This window comes from Vombatus ursinus, unplaced genomic scaffold, assembly GCF_900497805.2.
Source record: "Vombatus ursinus unplaced genomic scaffold, bare-nosed wombat genome assembly UNPS02014863.1, whole genome shotgun sequence".
Lineage (NCBI taxonomy): Eukaryota > Metazoa > Chordata > Mammalia > Diprotodontia > Vombatidae > Vombatus > Vombatus ursinus.
In genome coordinates this window covers 31,005,837-31,025,237 of record NW_020954641.1, presented here as the reverse complement: position 1 = coordinate 31,025,237, position 19,401 = coordinate 31,005,837, and the positions used below count along the sequence as shown (strand labels likewise).

Sequence of the window (19,401 nt, the reverse complement as noted above, 5' to 3'; positions counted from 1 at the left end):
AAACCCACAGGAGGAAATTATGTCTCAATCTCCCAGACGGGACAGATTAAATGCCTTCCTTGAGCACTTGGGACATGAGGTTGTTTGGAGCTAGAACACCACATTACCCTCCTGGGGAACCACAGAAAACAGATCTGAACCCTTGTCTTCAAGGATCTTAGGATTTTGGACCTTAGGGATCATCTAGTACAACCACTTCACTTTTAATAGATGAGGACACTCAGAGGGAAAACCATTTGTCCAAGAAGCTTACTCACTTGGACCTTGGCCTAATTGCTAGTGAACACCCAGAAACCTCAGACTCTTAGGGTAAGTGAAGTTAAATGTGGCTACAGTTAGCCTTAGAACTGTGTGTGCAGACTATAAATGCAAGATTAAAAAAAAGGTCAAACATCAGAAATAGAATGGGTGGGGGGAGGAAAGATGATAGCAGAGCAATACCTAGGCCTGCCCTAGGCATTAGCCCTGGGAAGTATAGTATAATATAACTTATGACCAGGCAGTCAGTATAATTTTACAGATATTAGAAGTTGGTAGGGTTTCCATTAAGATATTCCCCATGCTAGCCCTGAGCTCTCTACCCCTGTCTCTAAAATTTCCCTAGAAATAATCCCACATTGGCCATGGGAAAACATTTTGAGTTTGTAACCCCTCTGGAAGAAGGCTTGGTGGTTTCTTTCCTTTCAGGGTTTGTCCTCTTCCCTAGATATGCAACTTTGCTGATACCTCCCAATGTTTCCAGCATCTTTATGAACAGGAGACTACTGGCCTCGGAGTGTGGAAGAGCAGGGAATGAGAGAGGTCTGGGCTGCCTTTTGGCCCCTGACTCTAGATGGTCCCAGAAGAAGGAAATGGTTTACCTTCATGGACTTGTACAGCTTATCAGCAAAGAAGAGGGGCTTGTTTTTGACACTCTGAACTAAGGAGAACACAAAGGAAATGCAGTTAGAAGCTGGCTTCTCTTATTATCTCTACACAAACCTGGGCTGTTACTCAGTGCCAGCCCTAACAATGACTGTATGCCAGCAAAATTGGTCTTTGGCACTGACATCATCCCTTCCAGTGTTTCTTTCCACTTCAGGCCTGTGTCCTATGTCTGCCCCTCCCATTCATAGGGACTTTGATCTCAGCTGACTGTCAACTAATCTTTTCTAAGTACTTAACTAACAATTAAAGTGGCATGAATCCAGGGACATCTGCTTTCTAGTGGGGGGCAAGAATACCATATATGCTTTAAGATGCAAAAGGATTAAATTCTAGTGGTAGGAATTTTGGCACTCTGATACATAGTAAGGAAGATGTTTTGATGGGGGTGGGGGGTGGGAGGGCATTTGTTTCTCCTAAAAGCATGATACATAGGTGACCCCCTGCTTAATTTATAAGGACAGCTGGTCCCACAGGGACCAAATATGAACAGGAATTTCACTGGTGCTTACAATGGCTCTGCTGGAAATAGCTTCAAAATCTTTCCCCAAAGACTGCTTGAAGGAAAGAATGAGTTGAATATCAGAAAGGCAGAGAACAATAAAAGGAGTTCTAGAAACCAGCTGTGGGCCCCACCCCAGTTCACCAACTTCTCCGAGTCTATGGATTACCGGCTCTTGCCCCAGGCTAGGCCCCAAATGGGCAGCTCAGTGTCCCATGCAATACACAGGAAAAGAGAAGGCAAGTAGGATATAAATACAAATTCTTCATATTACATGCCCAGCACCTAGCACAGTGCCTGGCACACAGTAGGTGCTTAGTAAATGCTTATTGATCAACCAGTTAATTGATTTCGCTTGCTGTTTATGTTAGAGAAGAACAGAGAGGGAAATGAAAAAAGGCAAGAAGGAAAGAAAGGGAGGCTGGGCACAGTGAGAGGGACAGGTGGAGTTTCCATCTTGACTGTTTTCTTGTCCTGGCATTCATTAACACAAACTCTTCAGCTCTCTTCACTCTGTCCTCCCCATTCACCAAAATATAACAGTGCCCACATGATCTAAGAACCAGTAGAAGGGGAGGGAAGAGAGTGTAGAGTGGAATTGGGTATTTGCAAATAACATTTCCTTCCTCCTATGTTTCTCTTGCTAATTCACTACAGACAAACAGGGCATCAACTATTTCCTCTTGAGTTCCCACAGACTAAGAATGGCACCCTCAGACCAAGTGGGCAGAGCTTCACGGGCTAGAGGAAATGGACTGAAATCTATGCTACTGTGAATTCCCTCCTGGGCAACTGTACTGGTCCCCTATCCCAGTTCCCTCCTACCCCCAGCCACTCACCAATAGCCACCAATGCATCCCGCACGTCACCAGACATCTCTTTCTTAATGGTGTGCTCCACATCATGATTAGTCATCTTGATGAACTCCTGGAAAACTGGAAGCCAGAAAAACCCAGGAGAGGGAGTGAACCACAAGGTCAATAAAGAGGGGAACTTCCCACCTTTTTCTTCCCTGGCCCCTCCCCTCCTAAAGTCTGTCAAACACCTAGAATGGCCCCCCAGGACTATGATGAGGGTACCGTCAAGGGACATGAGTTCCTAAGTGTTTTGGTCAGGAAAGCAATACTATTTAGGTGAAAAAACCCCACAATCTGTCAATCTTCCTCCTAAAATTCTTAGTATGTGGTGTAAGCAGGGCAGCTTACAATGGAATTATTTCCTCCCTTGTCCTAGACACTAATACTCTATTAATGCGGTCTAAGATCGGCAGGGGTTTTTTTTTTGGCCACATCAAAATGTCACCAAGGGTGCAAAAATGTCTTCTTCCCTGCTCTATTCCCACGTGTGCTTCTGCCGTACCCACAGTGCCAAGCAGAGAGGATGAGGCAGACAATAGTGTGGAGTGGGTGGAGTGCTAACCTCTTCGGAGATGCTGGTAACTTCGAGAACACAAGATACTCAAGAAGCATGTCTCCAGAGAAGGTTTGTCGCCACCAGTCTTTGTGTCTGCTATCTCCTGCAAAGTTGAGGCAAAGGAAAATACAGGTAGGATTGGGGGTATAGGAGTGGGTGGGACAGGAGAAGAAATTGTTATTGTTAATGTTCAACACTCAAATCTTCTGGTCCAAGGGCTTTTGTCTCTATAGGAGGAATGGGTATGGTCTGTTTGGTAGGGATGGCTCAAGACCTGTTCTTTCCTGAAACCTTGGCAGCTCTCTGCCCTTTGGAATAACTAGGAAAACTTGGCATCAGATGCTTTCCATTCCCATTCAGGAACAGAAGATTCCTGGGGAGAGTAGCTGAGCTGGCCCAGGCAGGAGCACCAGAGAGGCAGCTGACCTGGCTCCAGCCATGAATCCCAATGACCAGCCTTAATCTGCCCACTCTTTTCCCCTCTGTTTATCCCCAGACAAATACCCTTCAAGAAATATTGGGGGCGGGGGCACAGGTGATGGGGAGAATGACTAATGAGAGACAGACTGAGAGAGAAGGAGAGAGAACACCTTAAGAAAGCCTCAAACCCAAGATGACATTCCCCAATGGGTTCAGCACACGCAAGCAGTCTAGCTAGAATTCATCACATGAGGTATTAAAAATCATAATAAAATTCAAGACTCACCAAGATTTCTGCAATCACCTGAGAGCAGGGAGAAGGGAAAGAGGGGAAGGCAAAGTGAGAATAAGGTCTGAGAAGACCCAATTGGGATAGAAGGGTGGGGCAGAAAGTTACAGGTACTGTTTGGGAAGAGGATCTTGCAAGGACACTGTAATCACATAAATGAAGTAAAGAGCCCAATGCACTCTGATCTTCTGGCTCAGACTCAGAATGTTAAAGCTAGAAGGGACCTTAGAGATCATCTTAAGATACAATGGGAAGAACTGGAAATCAATAGATGTGGCTTCTAGTACTGGCTCTACCACTAACTCACTGGATTATTTTGGACAATCACATTTCTTTATTGGTCCCAGTTTTGCCATCAATAAAATGGAAATACCAAGGTATATATGCTTTCTTGTGAAAAGCAGTAGTGCAATTGTTAATGATCCCATTTAACAGATGAAGAAGCTGAAAGACCACACAGATTATAAAAGCTAGCACTGGGATTTGAATTTAAGTCTCCTGATTCCAAGTCCAGAGCCTTTTTCAGGTTCATTCTAAGAGTAAAATGTGACAACAGGTAAGAAAGCAATCTTAAATACAAAAGTTTCTCTGCTGATGCCAGAAGTTACTGAGAGTAAGTTTACAAGGTTAATTACTGTTGGGTTGCCCAAATTACAATCATTTGATTTATAGTACTTACTGTATTTCAGGTGTGTAAGGCAACTGTACTGAGACTAGCTGTAACCTTTTGTTATAGATGGTTGTTTTCCTAGACCCAAAGTTCCCCCCACCCTAGAAATTTTCATCCCCATTTTGAGACATTCCAACTTGAAAGCATCTCTTTTCATAAACTTAAAAATGCTATAGAGGAATTTCTGCATTAAGAAATATTTTTTCACCTTTAAAAGACCCAGGTTTCCAATCCCATCTCTGTTACTAACTCCCTGTTTGACTGTGGGCAGAGTCACTTTCTCTGGGCCTCAGTTTCCTCATCTGAAAAATGGGGGGGTGGGTTAGATGTTCTCTAAAGTCCTTTCCAGTTTTGACATTATTTCCTGACTCCACCTAGGACCCTGGGATCTCCCTACAAAGGTGGGTGAGTCCTGAGGTCCATATAAATCCCTATGCTCCCAAAACAGCTGTGTGAGATGGACTGGACAAGATTATTGGATTAGGAGCAGACCTAGGTCAAGCATCCCTTAAATGATACCCCTGGTGTCTCTCTCTTTCTTCTCCTGTCTTTTTCTCTAAAAAGTAGCAGCGGGCTGGAAAGTTTGTCAGTTGCGCTCCCTCTGCTGACAAAAGTAGGAATTGCAGTCTGTGCTTAGGGCAGGGAGGGGCCCATTGGAATGAAAGTGAGAAGATCCTGCCAGGATTTGAAGGTTTAGGAAGCCCGCACCAGGAGTGGAGCAGGGGAAGGTGCCAGACAATACCTAGAGCCAGGTAGGGGGGATGAGACAATCACAACCTTGCTTTTTTTTTTTTTTAAATAAAAATTAGTAAGGGCTTAATTTATTATTTTGTTGGTTGGCTGGAATAATGTGATTAAACTTTATGGTGTGCTATATATCATCTTTTCCCAACAGAGGGTCACTTGTTAAACATTTAGCAGCATATCCTTGATCCACGGGACATATTTTAAAGCTTTGCAAAAATGCACAACCTTGCTTTATCAGGAAACTAGGTGATACAGAGTGCTGGTGGCCCTGGAGTCAGGAAGACCTGAGTTCAAGTATAGCCTCAGATCAAATCCAGTCTCAGACTCTTACTAGCTGTGTGACCCTGGACAACCTCCATCCGCCTCCCTTTCCTCTGCTGTAAAATGGGGATAATCATAGCACCTACCTCCCAGGATTGTTGTGAGAATCAAAAGTGATAATATTTGTAAAAAAAAATAATTTGTAAATTTTGCAAACCTTAAAAGTGAAATACAAATGAGTGTCTACCCTTTCTAGACAGGGCCAGCCCTTGGCACAATCTGGTAGGTGAAATGAGTTTTCTATGATTCCTAGGTCCCATTCCCCCCCTCCAACTGTCACTCCAGGTTGTCCAACTCTCTATATACAGAGGAAAAGGTAAATAACCACATTCAGTTTGGTGTAATCAAAAGGATTCTTGCCTGAGAGTCAGTACCTGAGTTCTTGTCCACAGTTCCACCCCTAACTCCCTGTGTGACCTTGGGTAAATTATTTCCCCTCTTCAGACACCAGTTTCACCATTGGTGAAATGATGGGGTTAGATTATTATTTTTTTTTTTAAGCGAGGCAATTGGGGTTAAGTGACTTGCCCAAGGTCACACAGCTAGTACGTGTCAAGTGTTTGGTCTGAGGCCACATTTGAACTCAGGTCCTCTTGATTTCAGGGCTGGTGCTCTATCCACTGCGCCACCTAGCTGCCCTGAGATTATTTGTTAAAGTCCTTTTCAGCTCTGACATTCCACTGATGTCTTTCCTTCTTTCCAGAAATATTTGAATTTTAAAAGAGGGGAGGGTAATTATTAAGCCAAGATGGAGTCTAACAGTAGAAATTAAGAGACAATGTTAGCTTAAAAAAAAAATCCTACTCTGGCTCTACTCAAAAAAACCCAGAGCCAAGAGAGAAAAATCAAAGCGTGGCTAACTCCCTATTTGCATAAATTCAGTTTTTCCATATACTTTCCAGCACTTCTTCATTTGAAAAACAGCCAAAGTTAGGTGAATGGGGAACAAGATACGGATTAAGTTCTTTGAGGCAGCAGGAGAAAAAGGAGATTATCCTTCTCTCTGGCCTTGAGTCTTTAACTATAGAACGTTAGTGCTTTATGGCAGAAGTGTCAAATATGGGCAACATTCCCAAGTGTTGCCTGAACCAGATTAAAATGTAATGGGGGAAATATTTAACAAAATAAATTAAATCAGAACATATATCATGTTAACATGTGGTTTTCTAAATCAATATGTGGCCTGCAGGGATTTTTACGTAAGGGTCAGCGGCCCCTTACATAGGGTTTTCTGCTTGAATTGGATGCCAGACATTCTGATGACAGAACAGAGAAAATCAGAGGAAGACTTGGGCCCTTAGATGACGGAATGCCAGAGCCAGAAGACATCTTAGAACCCGTTATTAAGGCTATCCCCTTCTTTCCTGCTATACCAAAAAATGATTTTATAGATAAAAGAAAAAGAGGCCCAGAGAGGGGAAGGAGATTTATTAAGGTCACACAGCTAGTATGTGCAGTAATTCTAGTCTAGACTGGAACCCAGATCTGACTCCAGTTTTCTTTCCATTTTATGTTTATAGATGAGGGTATGGTTTATAAATGTTTCTAATTCTGGAAATTTGATCAGATAACTTGATTGTAGCTCCAATTCTCATTTCCAACCTATTTTTGTGTGTTTTAGCAAGTGGGAGATAATTGGTACTTAGCTTCAGAAGGAGCTACAAGTTAGAGAGGCATGAGGGTGTGTGTGTGTGAGTGTGAGTGTGAGTGAGTGTGAGTGTGAGTGAGTGTGTGTGTGTGTGTAGCAGGGAAGGGAAATCAAAACACCCAATTAGGACAGCAGTTATGATAGGGCAGGCTCTCTTGGCATAAGCAGGCTGGCTTGGCTATCACCAGGAGCTCCCACTGGTGCAAAAGATAGGAAAAAGAAGTCCCTGAACAAAGGAAAGATGGTTCTAGTTTTGGGAAGGAAGCATCCCAGCCCCAGAGACAGCCAAACTAAGCAATATTATCAAAGCAAACCAGCCAGGAGACCCCAATGTGCCCCAAAGCCCACTTCTGCCTAAGGAATGGTATCCAACCTCCCTATCTGCCTAGATAATGCTTCTATTTTGCAGGTAGGGCAACTGAGGGGCAAAACTCAGAACTACCCAGGACGCCACCTGACTACCAGCCCATACCACACCACAGGGGCTTCCAGATCTTCCCTTTCTTCCTCTCTTTGGAATGGACTTGTTTCCCTGGATGAAGCTTTTTCCAAAGAAGGAAATGCCAGTTCCCTGGGGCTAGGATGGCCTCTTCCCAGGGACAGAACTTTCCATCAGAATAGCAGCCCCCAAAAAATATCAGAAGGGGTCTCCCGAAGTCTCACCTGGGCATCCTCTCGGGCCTGCTCTGAATTTTCAGGTCCCTCATCACGGTTCCCCTGTAGTGGAAACAGGAAAGAATATTGATCAATTACCACAAATGTACTGAGTGGACAGTAACCAGCCCTGTGTTAAACAAGAGGAAGGAGAAATGCAAGAGGAAAAAAAAAAGGTACATTCTCTGCCTTCCACCCCTACCCTAGCTCAGTTAGTGTGGAGGAATTCATGAAATAGGATAAAATAATTTCAACACAAGGCCCATTACTGATTCTATCTCCTCCAGGAAGCCTTCTTTGATAACTTCAAGGGAACACTAATAAAGGCAGTTAGGAAGGGGAAATATCAAGTGTGTGGTCACACTTGAACCTGAGTTCAACTCTTGCATGACTTGCTCAAAGTCACCCAGGTAGCAATTTGCACGTAACCACTCTGGACCTCCATTTCCTCATCTGTAAATGGAGAGGTTTGCTGAAGTATCACCTCACAATCACTAAGCTAGCAAAAATGTTAAAGACAGGAAGTTTCATTGTTGGAGGAGCTAAGTAAGAAGAGATAGGCGCGCTAATTCAATGCTGATGGAGCTGTAAATTGATTTGGCTGTTCTGGAAAACAATTTGAAATTTTGCAAGAAAAGCTAACTTGTAGTGCAGCCAGGTGGTATAGAGGATAGAGCACCGACTCTGGAGTCAGGAGGACCTGAGTTCAATCCAGCCTTAGGCACTTACTAGCTGTGTGACCCTGGGCAAGTCACTTTACCCCAACTGCCTCAAAGAAAAGAAAAGGTAACTTGTTCATACTTTGACCCCGAGACCTTATCACTGGGACTATAAAGCCAAGAAAGCAGAAGACAGCAAAAGACTCATCAATGCAAAAACATTCATAACAGTCAGTTAGGTCAATATCATTTATTAAGCCTTCACTTTTGTGCTTGGCACAGGGTTTAAGTGCAGGGGATACAAAAAAAGGCAAACACAGTCCCTGCCCTCAAAGAGTTCATAGTCTATTGAGGGAGACAATAAATGTAAATAACTAGGTCCATACATGACATATACAGAGTAGACAGGTCACCTTAGAGCGGAAGACGAGAACAGCCGGGGGGGGGGGGATTGAAAAAGCCTGCTATGAGATCTGAGCTGAGTCTAAGATGTGAAATTGAAGAGAGAGACTATTCCAGGTACACAGGGACAGCCGGTGAGTACAAAGGCACAAAACAATAGTTTCATGTTTGACAAGAGTGCCTGGTTTGAGGAACTCTTAAGTAGGCTAGTGTGGCTGGATCAAAGAGTGTGGGGGGGGTACTGAGGCATAAGAAGACAGGAAAGATAGGAACAGGCCAGGTTGTGATGAGCTTTAAACGTCAAAGCACTTTCCATTTGCTCCTGGAGGTAACAGAGAGTGACTGAAGCTTACTGAATGTTGTTGAATTCTGTTCAACTCTTCATGATCCCATTTGGGGTTTTCTTGGCAAAGATCCCACAGTAGTTTGCCATTTCCTTTTCCAGTTCATTTTACAGATGAAGAAACTGAGGCAAACAGGGTTGAGTGACTTGCTCAGGGTCACACAGCTACTAAGTGTTTGAGGCCGGATTTGAACTCACGAAGATGAGTCTTCCTGATTGCAGGCCCAGTGCTCTGTGCACTGCGGCACCACCTAACTGCCCCATGAAGCTATAAAGACAGCTCTAAAGGGCAACAAAAAATTCAGGCCAAATACAGTAGCCAAAAACTTGACATGGAAGAAGAGATGAGAAAAGCACTCCCTTCCCTTTTCTGCAGAGGTGGGAGACTGTAAGTGTGCAGCATTGCAGATCGAGTTCTGTCACACTTGATTAATATTTTGGCTTAGTTTTGCTGATCTGCTTTTCTCCCTCTTCCTTTTCTATTCTGTGTTAAAGTGATGTCTTGATGAGTAGGAAGGGGGGAGGGAGGAACATAAGAGGAAATAAAAATGACATGAAAGCAAAAGATATCAATAAATTAAAAAAAATTGGGGCAGCTAGGTGGTGAAGTGGATAGAACTCCAGCCTTGGAGTCAGGAGGACCTGAGTTCAAATCCTGCCTCAAACACTTGATACTTACTAGCTGTGTGACACTGGGCAAGTGACTTAACCCTGATTGCTTAGCAAAAAAAAAAAAAAATTAAAAAAAAACCCCAACAAACTAGCAATCAAGGTTAGTGCCCTAATGACAAAGTTAAAGGACGCATTCCTCCTTTCTGTTAATAATTGACAGACTCTTCTCAGGAATGCATTTTGTAAAGGTGCTTAAGGTTATCTGTGGAGAGGTGTCTGTTTGGGCATTTTTTCAAAAAGAGAAATCCATAGCCATATGCAAAAATGTTCTAAATCACAAATAACTAGAGAAATACAAATTAAATCAACTCTGAGGTCCTCCTTCATGCCCATCAGATTGGCAAGCTGACAAAAAAGAAAAATGATAAATGCTGGAGGGATTGGAGGAAAACAGGCAGGTTGATGCACAGTTGGAGGAGAGCTGTGAATTTGTACAACTATTTTGGAGAATAATTTGGAACTATGCCCCCAAAGTTACTAAATCGTGAATATCCTTTGATCTTCCAATACCACTACTAGGCCCATACCTCCAAAGAGATCAGAGAAGGAAAAGACTAATAGGTACAAAAATCTTCACAGGTGCTCTTTTTGTGGAGGCAAAGAAGCATTTGCTCATGTACTGAGGAATAGCTGAATGAATTGTGGTATGTAAATGTGATGGAATACTATTGTGCCATAAGAAATGATAAAGAGCATGGTTTCCTAGAAGCCTGGGAAGACTTGTTTGTACTGATCCAGAATGAAGTAAGCAGAACCAAGAGAACAATTTATACAATATTGTTCTTCAGTTGTTTTTCTGTTATGTCCAACTCTTCATGACCCCACTTGGGGTTTTCTTGGCAGAGATACTGGAGTGATTTGCCTTTTCCTTCTCCGGCTCATTTTACAGATGAGGAAACTGAGGCAAACAGGGTTAAGTGACTTGCCCAGGGTCATACTGCTAGTAAGCGTCTGAAGTCAGATTTGAACCCAGGAAACTGAGTCTTCCTGACACCAGTCCTACCATTCTATCCACTGTGCCACCTAGCTGCCTGAATTATACAACAACAACATTGCAAAGGGAAATACCTGTCTTATCAAAATAAAATGTATCAATAAATTTTAGAAAAAAGAAAATGAGAAGGTTGGAATTTATCACCTCAAAGTGTGCTAGAAATATGGGTGACTGTTACCATTGTCTCTATAATGTCCTTTTCAGCTACGATCTTAAGACAATGGCTCTCTTCCTTCTGTCTATTCAAGCTAAGAGAGTTCCCTTCGGTACGTTGGAAGAGGCAGTGGGCTGCTGGGGAAGGAGCAACAGCCAGAATCTGGATCTCAGCCCTACTATCAACTCACCGAGGGTGAGCTTAGGCAAGTCACATTCCTATTCCAAGTTTCAGTTTCCCAATCCATTAAATGTGTGTGGTAATCTTCACCCAGTCAATCCTCCCATAGTTTCTATGAGGATCAAATGAGATAATGGACAGAAAATAGCTTTGTAAACTGGTAAGCATTGTATGAAGCCAAGGGATGAACAATTCACCTATCCCCCCACTCTAGGACAGCTAGGGGGTGCAATGCTGGGCCTGGAATCAGGAAGACTAGCTTCCTGGGTTTAAATCCACCCTCAGACACTTAATAGCTGTGTGACCCTGGGTAAGTCACTTACCCCGGTTTGCCTTGGTTTCCTCATCTGTAGAATAACCTGGAGAAGGAAATGGCAAACCATACCAGTATCTTTGCCAAGAAAACTCCAAATGGGGTCACCAAGAGTCAGACACAACTGAAACGACTGACCAACCAATCAGCCAGGGTAGAGTTTAGCACTTTGTATTCACTGAGAAAGGATTTTGTAGTTGTTCTCCTGTGGTGGGCATAGGGGAGGGAGTCTTCCACACTCCCTGTGTCCAGCTCCTATCAGCAGTGTATAGGCCATCTTGTCTGTCCTTGGCCATCTTCTCTGTCTTCCTATCAACAGAAATCAAACTCTGTCCCTGGGACGCTGGGTCCTGAGAGGTGAGCTTCTACCTTCTCTTACCTGGAAACCGGCTGCCACATCACCGTGTGCATATGCCTCCCCTACCCCTGCCCTTCATTCTAACTCCCCTTTTATGTCTTCTCTTCCCCCATTAGAATGGACTACCTTGCTTGATTTTATTTGTATTCCCAGCACTCAGCACAGCGCATGGTGCATAATGGGAGCTGAATAAATGATTATCATTCGTTCATTCATGCACACAGGAACACCTGACACTACCTCCTGCTCTTACCGTAGCTAGGGAGACTAGGATCCTCTTCAGGTGGCCGGATGTGTCTGAGGTCAAGTCATCCTCCAGGGATTTATGGTAGTCTGAGAAGACAGAAATGTGAAGGACATGGAGCTGAGCAGCCTGAGGACAGCTTAACACTACTCCAGGGAAACCAAAGGCTAACCTTAGCTCAAGCTGGACTTGGAAGTCCAGGCCGTCACTTGGAACAACTCACAGGGAGACGGTCAGTGTGCACCTGGAGTCTTCCCAAGGGCTCTCTCACACCAGCTTTCCTCATCACCTCTGGCCCAGCCCAGAACTTGCCATGTCTCCCGGGTTCCGGCTCTCTCCCTTTACTTCCTTATCCTCTTACCTTCTTGATAAGCTTCGTTGATGGCCCGGATTTCTTGGTTGTTTCGAGTGGCCAGGATTTCAATCAGAGCCTGTTCGTCAGTGCCAGCTCCCTAGAAGCCCACAGGGAAAGGCAAAGCTCAGCCACAGCTTTGTTCCCATTACCAGAAAGACCAGTTCTCCACTTCAAAGCCAAAAGGGGCTATCCCCTGCCTCTTCTGTGTCACCATGCAGGCTAGGAATTCAGGGCAGGTCAGTCTTAACTTCATTCTTATTACATTTCTTTCGAGGCTCTGACCTTCTTCTAACTACTGTTTCTGCTCACCTATCTCCCCCTGAGCCTATTGGAATGAAACATTTGTTCATTGGCACAGAGTACGCAGGGCCAGATGGGCAGTGGGAAGGAATAGGGTGACGGAAGTTGTCCTCTGATTGCCCGCCCTGTCATCCAGTGCTGTCTAAGCTTCCTCTCCCCTTCCCCAACATGGCACCTCCATGGCCTTCTTCAGTTGCTTGGCATCATAGTGTGCAGGGGGCATCATGAGGCCCAAGATCAGCTTCGCCAGGCTGCCTGAGATCTCAGACTTCAAATCAGCCATCAGGTCCTTTTCAAAGCCAAAGCAGAGAATGGATATGGGGGAAAAGCAAAGAGGAAGAAAAAGGTTTCTCCCCCTACCCAACAAGAGAAGGCTATCACCCAGGGTCAGGGGAATAGGACTAAAGACAAGGGCCTAGGGTCAGGGCAGGAAGGTTGGTATTTTAAGATGGAAGAATTTAGGAGGTTAGAGTAAGACAAGTGATACTGAGAATAAGGCCACAGGTTTAATCGTAAGCAGGTCAGCTAGCTTTGGTATGTTCTCTGTACTGTTCCCCTAACTAACCCAGGATACAAACTGGGCCCTGATCAACCACCCCCAAATACATACCATTAGTCACAAGGGGGAAAATACCCATGGTTTGAGGTGAGTGAGCAAAAATGTCTGTCACATTAAATAAGAGACACTGCTATAGACTACCAGTCTGTGGGTGAGTAGTTATATTAATAAAGATGAGCCAAAAAAAGGCCTAGGAAAAGGAAGAAGCTGGTCAGCTGAGTGGGTGCCAGAGTCAGGAAAAGGACCCAAGTGTGGAACCATCCTCACCCGGCCAAAGTGGGACTTGAAGGTCCGTCGAATCTGCTGCCGCTGGTCATTGCTTCGGCGTGTGATGATATCAATGATGGTGTCCTCATCTGTACCTGAAATGGCCAAAGAGGATTCAGAAGGACCCAAAAGGACAGGCTAGAGAAATACCCCACAGGTTCTCATCCTGAGCAAGCTCCTGGTAACATGGTACCCATCTCCACTAATTAGCAACTTCCATGAGTCCTCTCTGATCTAGGTGGTGTCTAACCATTGCTTAACTCTGAGGCTCCAACTAGGATGTTTCCCTCTGAGCCAGAGGCTTTATATTCCTCCCTTATTATATCACTAGGGATATTAGGGGACTGTAAGGTCAATATAAATGGCAGCCAAAAAAAGCCAGTGTCATTAACAGGGGCTAATAACCAGAACAAGGTTGATGACAATTCCATTGCCCTCTGCCCCAGGAAGACCACAACTGCCTGCAATATTATGTACAGATCTCAGTACCATGTTTTAAAAGGGACACTGATTAGTTGGAAAATACATAGAAGAGGGTGGCAAGGATGGTTATGTCAAATGAGAATCCATTGAAGGAATTTCTCTTCTCCCCAAAGAAGGTAAGATTTATCAAGGGGTGAGAGAGGGTTGGGAAGGAAGGGAGAATAAGATCTCTGTCTTCAAATATCTGAAAGGCTCTTAAGTGGAAGGGGTAGTAGATTTGTTTAATGTGGCCTAAAAGACTAGAACTAGGATCCATGGGTACTAGTTAAAGAGAAAAGTTCTTTAGAGCAATATAAAAAATAAGTTCCTAACTATTAAAACTGTTCAAAACTGGAACAGGCTGTATCAAAAGGTAGTGAGTTCCCTATCACTGGAGATCTCGAATAACCACAAAATCATAATTAACATTTGTATAGTGCTTTAAAGTTTGCTACAAATTTTATATACATTATTTCATTTGAAATTCAAACCTACTCTGGGTATTATTATCCACATTTCACAGGTGAAGAAACTGAGGCTCAGAGAAGTTAAATAACTTGCCCATGGTCACACTATTAGGTAGTGTCAGACTCAAGATAAAAATCTAGGTTTTCCTGACTCCAAATCCATTATTCTATCCTTTATACCATGCTGTCTCTCTTGAAGCAGGGGCAAGAAGCATAACAGACAACATACTGGTAAAAAAGTGGTGGTGGTATTGGCATGGGAATAACTGGAGACTACCCAAAGGAAGAAACAGATGAATTCAGCAAACAGACCTGGCATGAAACCATGATAGAGAAGAGATGTGAGGCTTCAAATGTCCATACATGGACTAAAACTCCGTTTTTCAAAAGGAGAGCAGGTAAAAAATTCCTGGCTTGACAATAATAAGGTAATCTTTCAAAAGGTAGAGATGGAATTGCTATAATTGACCTGATTTTGACAAGGATGAAATGGTTAGTGAAGTAGAAATATAGGACCTGGAAGCAGGGGAGGGATAACAACTCCTTCTTACAATTCATGATACAGGAAGAGAGGAAAGTAGGGCATAGTCTGGTATATATAGTAGATTTTAGGAAAGCAGATCTCAGAGTGTTCAGAGAAAGGACCAATAAGGTCACCTGCATAAAATACTACATGTGAGATCAGTCCAAGAAGGATGAGAAGATCTGAAGAATGAAATTTGGAAGACAAAAATATTAACCATTCCAATAGGAGAAAAACGGAAGTCTGCCTAAAGAGACTTGTGTGAAGTGACCAACTTTGGATTTTATGAGCCATTTGTAGAAGATGGAAGCAAGGGTAGATAACAGACAATAAATATAGACCTATCCCATGCTTAAGTAAAAATAGTGTTAGGAGAGCTAAAACTCAGAATGAGCTGAGATTGGGGAAGTATGTTAAGGATGACAAAAAGTACTTTAACACTATATTGGGGGAAAAGAAAATCAAAGAAGGGACTGGATCATTGATCAGGGCAGATGAAATCATGATAGAGTGAAGATAGAATTGTTTCACTCTTTGTTTTCTTTAACGTAAATAATCATTAGACTGAAAAGGACAGAACAAAAATAACTAATAAGGACCTAAAACCCAAAATAAGTAGAGACACAAGAGCACTTGGCTGCTTCTAAAAGAGTTTGTTCAAGTCACTAGGTCTGGGTGAATTATGGCCCAGGGATCTAAAAGTGCGGTAATTCCTTATCCACTGTTATTGGTTTTCTTTTTTTAATCATAAAGAATAAAAAGATGTCATAGGCCTGGAGATATTTTAATGGTTTTCCAGTAAAAGAATACAGTAGAGCCAGCAGAGTGTAGGCAGTGAGTTTATCTTTGACTTCTGGAAAATGATAGAATATATTATTAAATGCATGGTTTGTGAACATTTAAACAAGGAAGTAGTGATTATAAAATGCTAACATGACTTCATCAGGAATAGATTATGCCAGAGAAATCTAATTTCCTTTCTTGGCAAGGTTACTAGGTTGGTAAATCATAGGACCACAGATTGTGAGAGCTGGAAGGAACCATTGAGTCTAAATCTCTCATTTTACAGATGAGGAACTGAGGTCAAGAGAAATTAGTGACTTACCCAGGGTCACACAGTTAATAAGTATCTGAGGTAATATTTGAGTGCAGTGATTTTGGACCTAAAGTCCAGCATTCTACACAAAATGTTATGCCACAGAGATAATTTATCTAGATGCCTAATGGCAGGCAGCTAGGGAGTTCAATGGAGAGTGTTGGACTTGAAGTTAGAATTCAAATTCCACCTTAGACACTTAATAGCTGTGTGATCCTGGGCAAGTAACTGAACCTCTCTCAGGCTTAGTTTCCTCATCTATAAAATGGGGCTAATAATAAATATTAATTACCTCACAGAGTTATGAGGGTCAAATGAATCAATATATGTAAAATGCTTTGCAAACCTTAAAGCATTACATAAATGTCAGCATATGACAAAGTCCTTCATACTGTCCTTGTGAATCATTCTCTCATTCTGGACACTACTTCTTATGTTTTTGTGACACTGCTTTGTTGTGGTTCTGCTCCTACCTGTCTGACTTGTTATCTCTTCTCAGTCCCTCTTGTAAAATCATCATCTGTGTCCTGAGCCCTTATCTCTTTTCTCTCTCGGTGATCTCATCAGTTTTCATAGGTTCAACTACAATCTCTAATCAGATGACCCTCAAGTCTATATATCCATCCCTCATCTCCTAATATCCATCCCTCATCTCCTAAAATCTGGTCCCACAGTTCCAGCTGCCTGATGGACATCTCCACTAAGATGTCCTGTAGACAGCTCCAGCTCAACATCCTGAAAACAGAACTTGTTAACATCTTTTCTCCTAAATTCACTCTTCTTTCTAATGACTCTATTTCAGTCTAAGGCAACACCATTCTTCTCGTCACCCAGGTTCACAACCTAGGAGTCACCCTTACCTCTTCATCCTCCCTCATCACCATATCCCATAAGTTGCCAAGGTTTATTGATTCATCTTCTCCAAGAACTCACACATCTGTCCCATTCTCTTACATAGCTACCACTTGAGCTCAGGCTCTTATCACTTCTCTCCTGGACTATTTCCTAATCGGTCCCTCTCTAATTTGTTTTCCACCTATTGCCAAATGGATATCCCAAGGCATAGGGTTTGATCAAGTCGAGCCCTTACTCAAGAGCCTTCAATGGCTCCCTGTGGGCTTGAGTATAAAACAGAAACTCCTCTGTTTGGCATTTAAAGCTCTTTATAGTCTGGTTCTAGCCTATCTCTTTGTTCTGATTATATATCTCTCCCTCTCATGTATTCTATATTCTAGCCAACCTGACATACTTACTATTCCCCACATATAGCATTCTCTTTTCAAGCTCCTTTGTGCAGGTTCTCTCCCCTCCCCCCACTATGGACTGGTACCCTCTCCCTCCTTATCTCTTTCTTGGTCCCTTCAAGGCTCAGTTCAAGAGGCATTTCCTGCTTTCTCAGATTAGTGCTCCCTATTATGATATGTCTGATATATGAATATATACATCCATGGATCTGTATAGATACATGTATATATGTACATATACACATACATGTACATTACTTATCTATGTATTTATATAAAGAATGTAAGTTCCTCAAGGGTAGGGACTTATTTCATTTTTGTCTTTGTATATTACTTATCTGTGTACTTATGTGTAGAAAGTAAGTTCCTTGAGGGTAGGGACTTATTTCATTTTTGTCTTTGTATCCTCAGGACCTAGCACAGTGCCTGGCACACAGTAAGTGCTTAATAAATGCTTGCTGAGGGGCAGCTAGGTGGTGCAGTGGATAGAGCACTGGCCCTGAAGTCAGGAGGACCTGAGTTCAAATTTGGCCTCAGACCAAACACTTGACACTTACTAGCTGTGTGACCCTGGGCAAGTCACTTAACCCCAACTGCCTAAAATAAATAAATATGTAAATGCTTGCTGACTTGAAGATCAAGAAAGGTAGGGGAGATGAGACACTTAGCAGCATTTGGAACTAAATGACCAGACCAGCTTCAATGTAGATGGAGGCATGTGAAATGTCTCAGGGATCTGTCCTTGGTCCTGTGCCTTGCAACATGTTTTTTTTTAAATCAATCACTTAAATGAAGTCATGCTTATCAGATCTGAAGACGATACAGTGCTGAGTGGGATGGCTAACATGTTGGATGACGGAGTCAGAATCCAAATATATACCTTGACAGGTAAGAACAGTGGATGAGATCTTAGGAGATAAAATGTAATAGGGATAACTGAAGTCCTACACTTGGTTCAAAGGAATCAACTTCAAAGGCATCAAGTAGTGGTTAAGTCATTCAAAAGAAACTGAAGGTTTTAGTGTGCTACAAGCTTAATAAGAGTCAGCAGTCCTGGGTAGCAGACAAAAGAGTCAAATAATCTTTTTTTTTTTTTGTCGGCGAGTAGGGGGAGTGAGGCAATTGGAATTAAGTGACTTGCCCAGGGTTACACAGCTAGTAAGTGTCAAATGTTTGGTCTGAGGCTGGATTTGAACTCAGGTCCTCCTGACTCCAGGGCCAGTGCTCTATCCACTGTACCACCTAGCTGCCCCAAGAGTCAAATAATCTTACACTGCATTGGGAGGTAGTGTCCAGAATAAGAGAGGTGATTGACCCACTGTGCTCTGACCCAATCAGGCCACCTTGGGAGTCCTGTGTTCAGTTATAGCAGCCACATCTCAGGAAGGGCACTGAAGAGAGGCAGTTCTGAGGAAGGTAGCCAGAATGAAAGTCTCAAGATGATGCTGTATAAAAATCTGGTTGGAGGAATGGCAGATACACAGCCTAGAGAAGATCCTGCAGGGCATAGGATAGCTATCTGCAAGTATTTGAAGGAGTGTCATGACAAAAGAGGTCTCAGGCTTAGTCTTGGTCGACTTGCTTCCAGAAGGCAGAATGAGGAGCAAAGTGTGGAAGGAGCAGAGAAACATATTTAATATGAATGTATGAAAAACAAACTGGTCAAAGATGGAACTGGAGGAAGTGGATTCTCTGCTTCCCTCGAAGTCTTCAAGCAAAGGTGGAATGGTTAGATTAAATGGCTTTGGGGGACAGAAACCTGGTTTTTGCTAATTGGAAAAAAAACTATATAATTTTTCTTTTACATGGCTTTGCAGAGGGTGGGGAAGGTCTCTTTCTAGCTCAGAGATTCTGTGATCCCATGACCATCCAGATCCTATTAGGGATGCCAGACCTTCCTTTCCTCCTCTACTAAGTTCTCTAGCCAGAGTAGCAGGTGGCCACTAGATGGCAGCAGGTGGCACTTAATTCATTAGCTCCTCACTGGACAAAGCCCTCTCTTTGCTGGTAGTGAGATCATGACCAGTATCAGACATTTGCAGGGGTCTACTTTTTTTTTCATAGCACTGCCACATATTTTATCATACCACCTCATGATTTCAGTAGGGCAAAAATGATTTGTTCCATTTTGCAGTGAAAGGGAGGCCAAAATCTGAATTTGCCACAAATCACAGAGCTGGTGGCACAGGAAGTACTGGAATCCATCTCTCCTGACTCTCAA

General features: G+C 43.0%; 1 protein-coding gene across 3 annotated transcripts in view; it reads right to left on the bottom strand.

Annotated features, from left to right (window-relative positions):
- ANXA6 (annexin A6) overlaps window positions 1-19,401 on the bottom strand; it is a 60,008-nt gene that overhangs the window by 1,031 nt on the left and 39,576 nt on the right. For 2 of the 3 annotated variants that reach the window (XM_027841984.1, XM_027841986.1), the window contains exons 16-24: window positions 13,389-13,483; window positions 12,738-12,851; window positions 12,269-12,359; window positions 11,917-11,996; window positions 7,598-7,651; window positions 3,546-3,563; window positions 2,846-2,942; window positions 2,266-2,361; window positions 861-919 (exon numbers count right to left, since the gene is read on the bottom strand). In XM_027841984.1, coding sequence (XP_027697785.1) covers window positions 861-919; window positions 2,266-2,361; window positions 2,846-2,942; window positions 3,546-3,563; window positions 7,598-7,651; window positions 11,917-11,996; window positions 12,269-12,359; window positions 12,738-12,851; window positions 13,389-13,483 — 704 coding nt within the window. The remainder of the gene's footprint in view (window positions 1-860; window positions 920-2,265; window positions 2,362-2,845; window positions 2,943-3,545; window positions 3,564-7,597; window positions 7,652-11,916; window positions 11,997-12,268; window positions 12,360-12,737; window positions 12,852-13,388; window positions 13,484-19,401) is intronic. The other variant, XM_027841987.1, reaches the window with a different exon arrangement.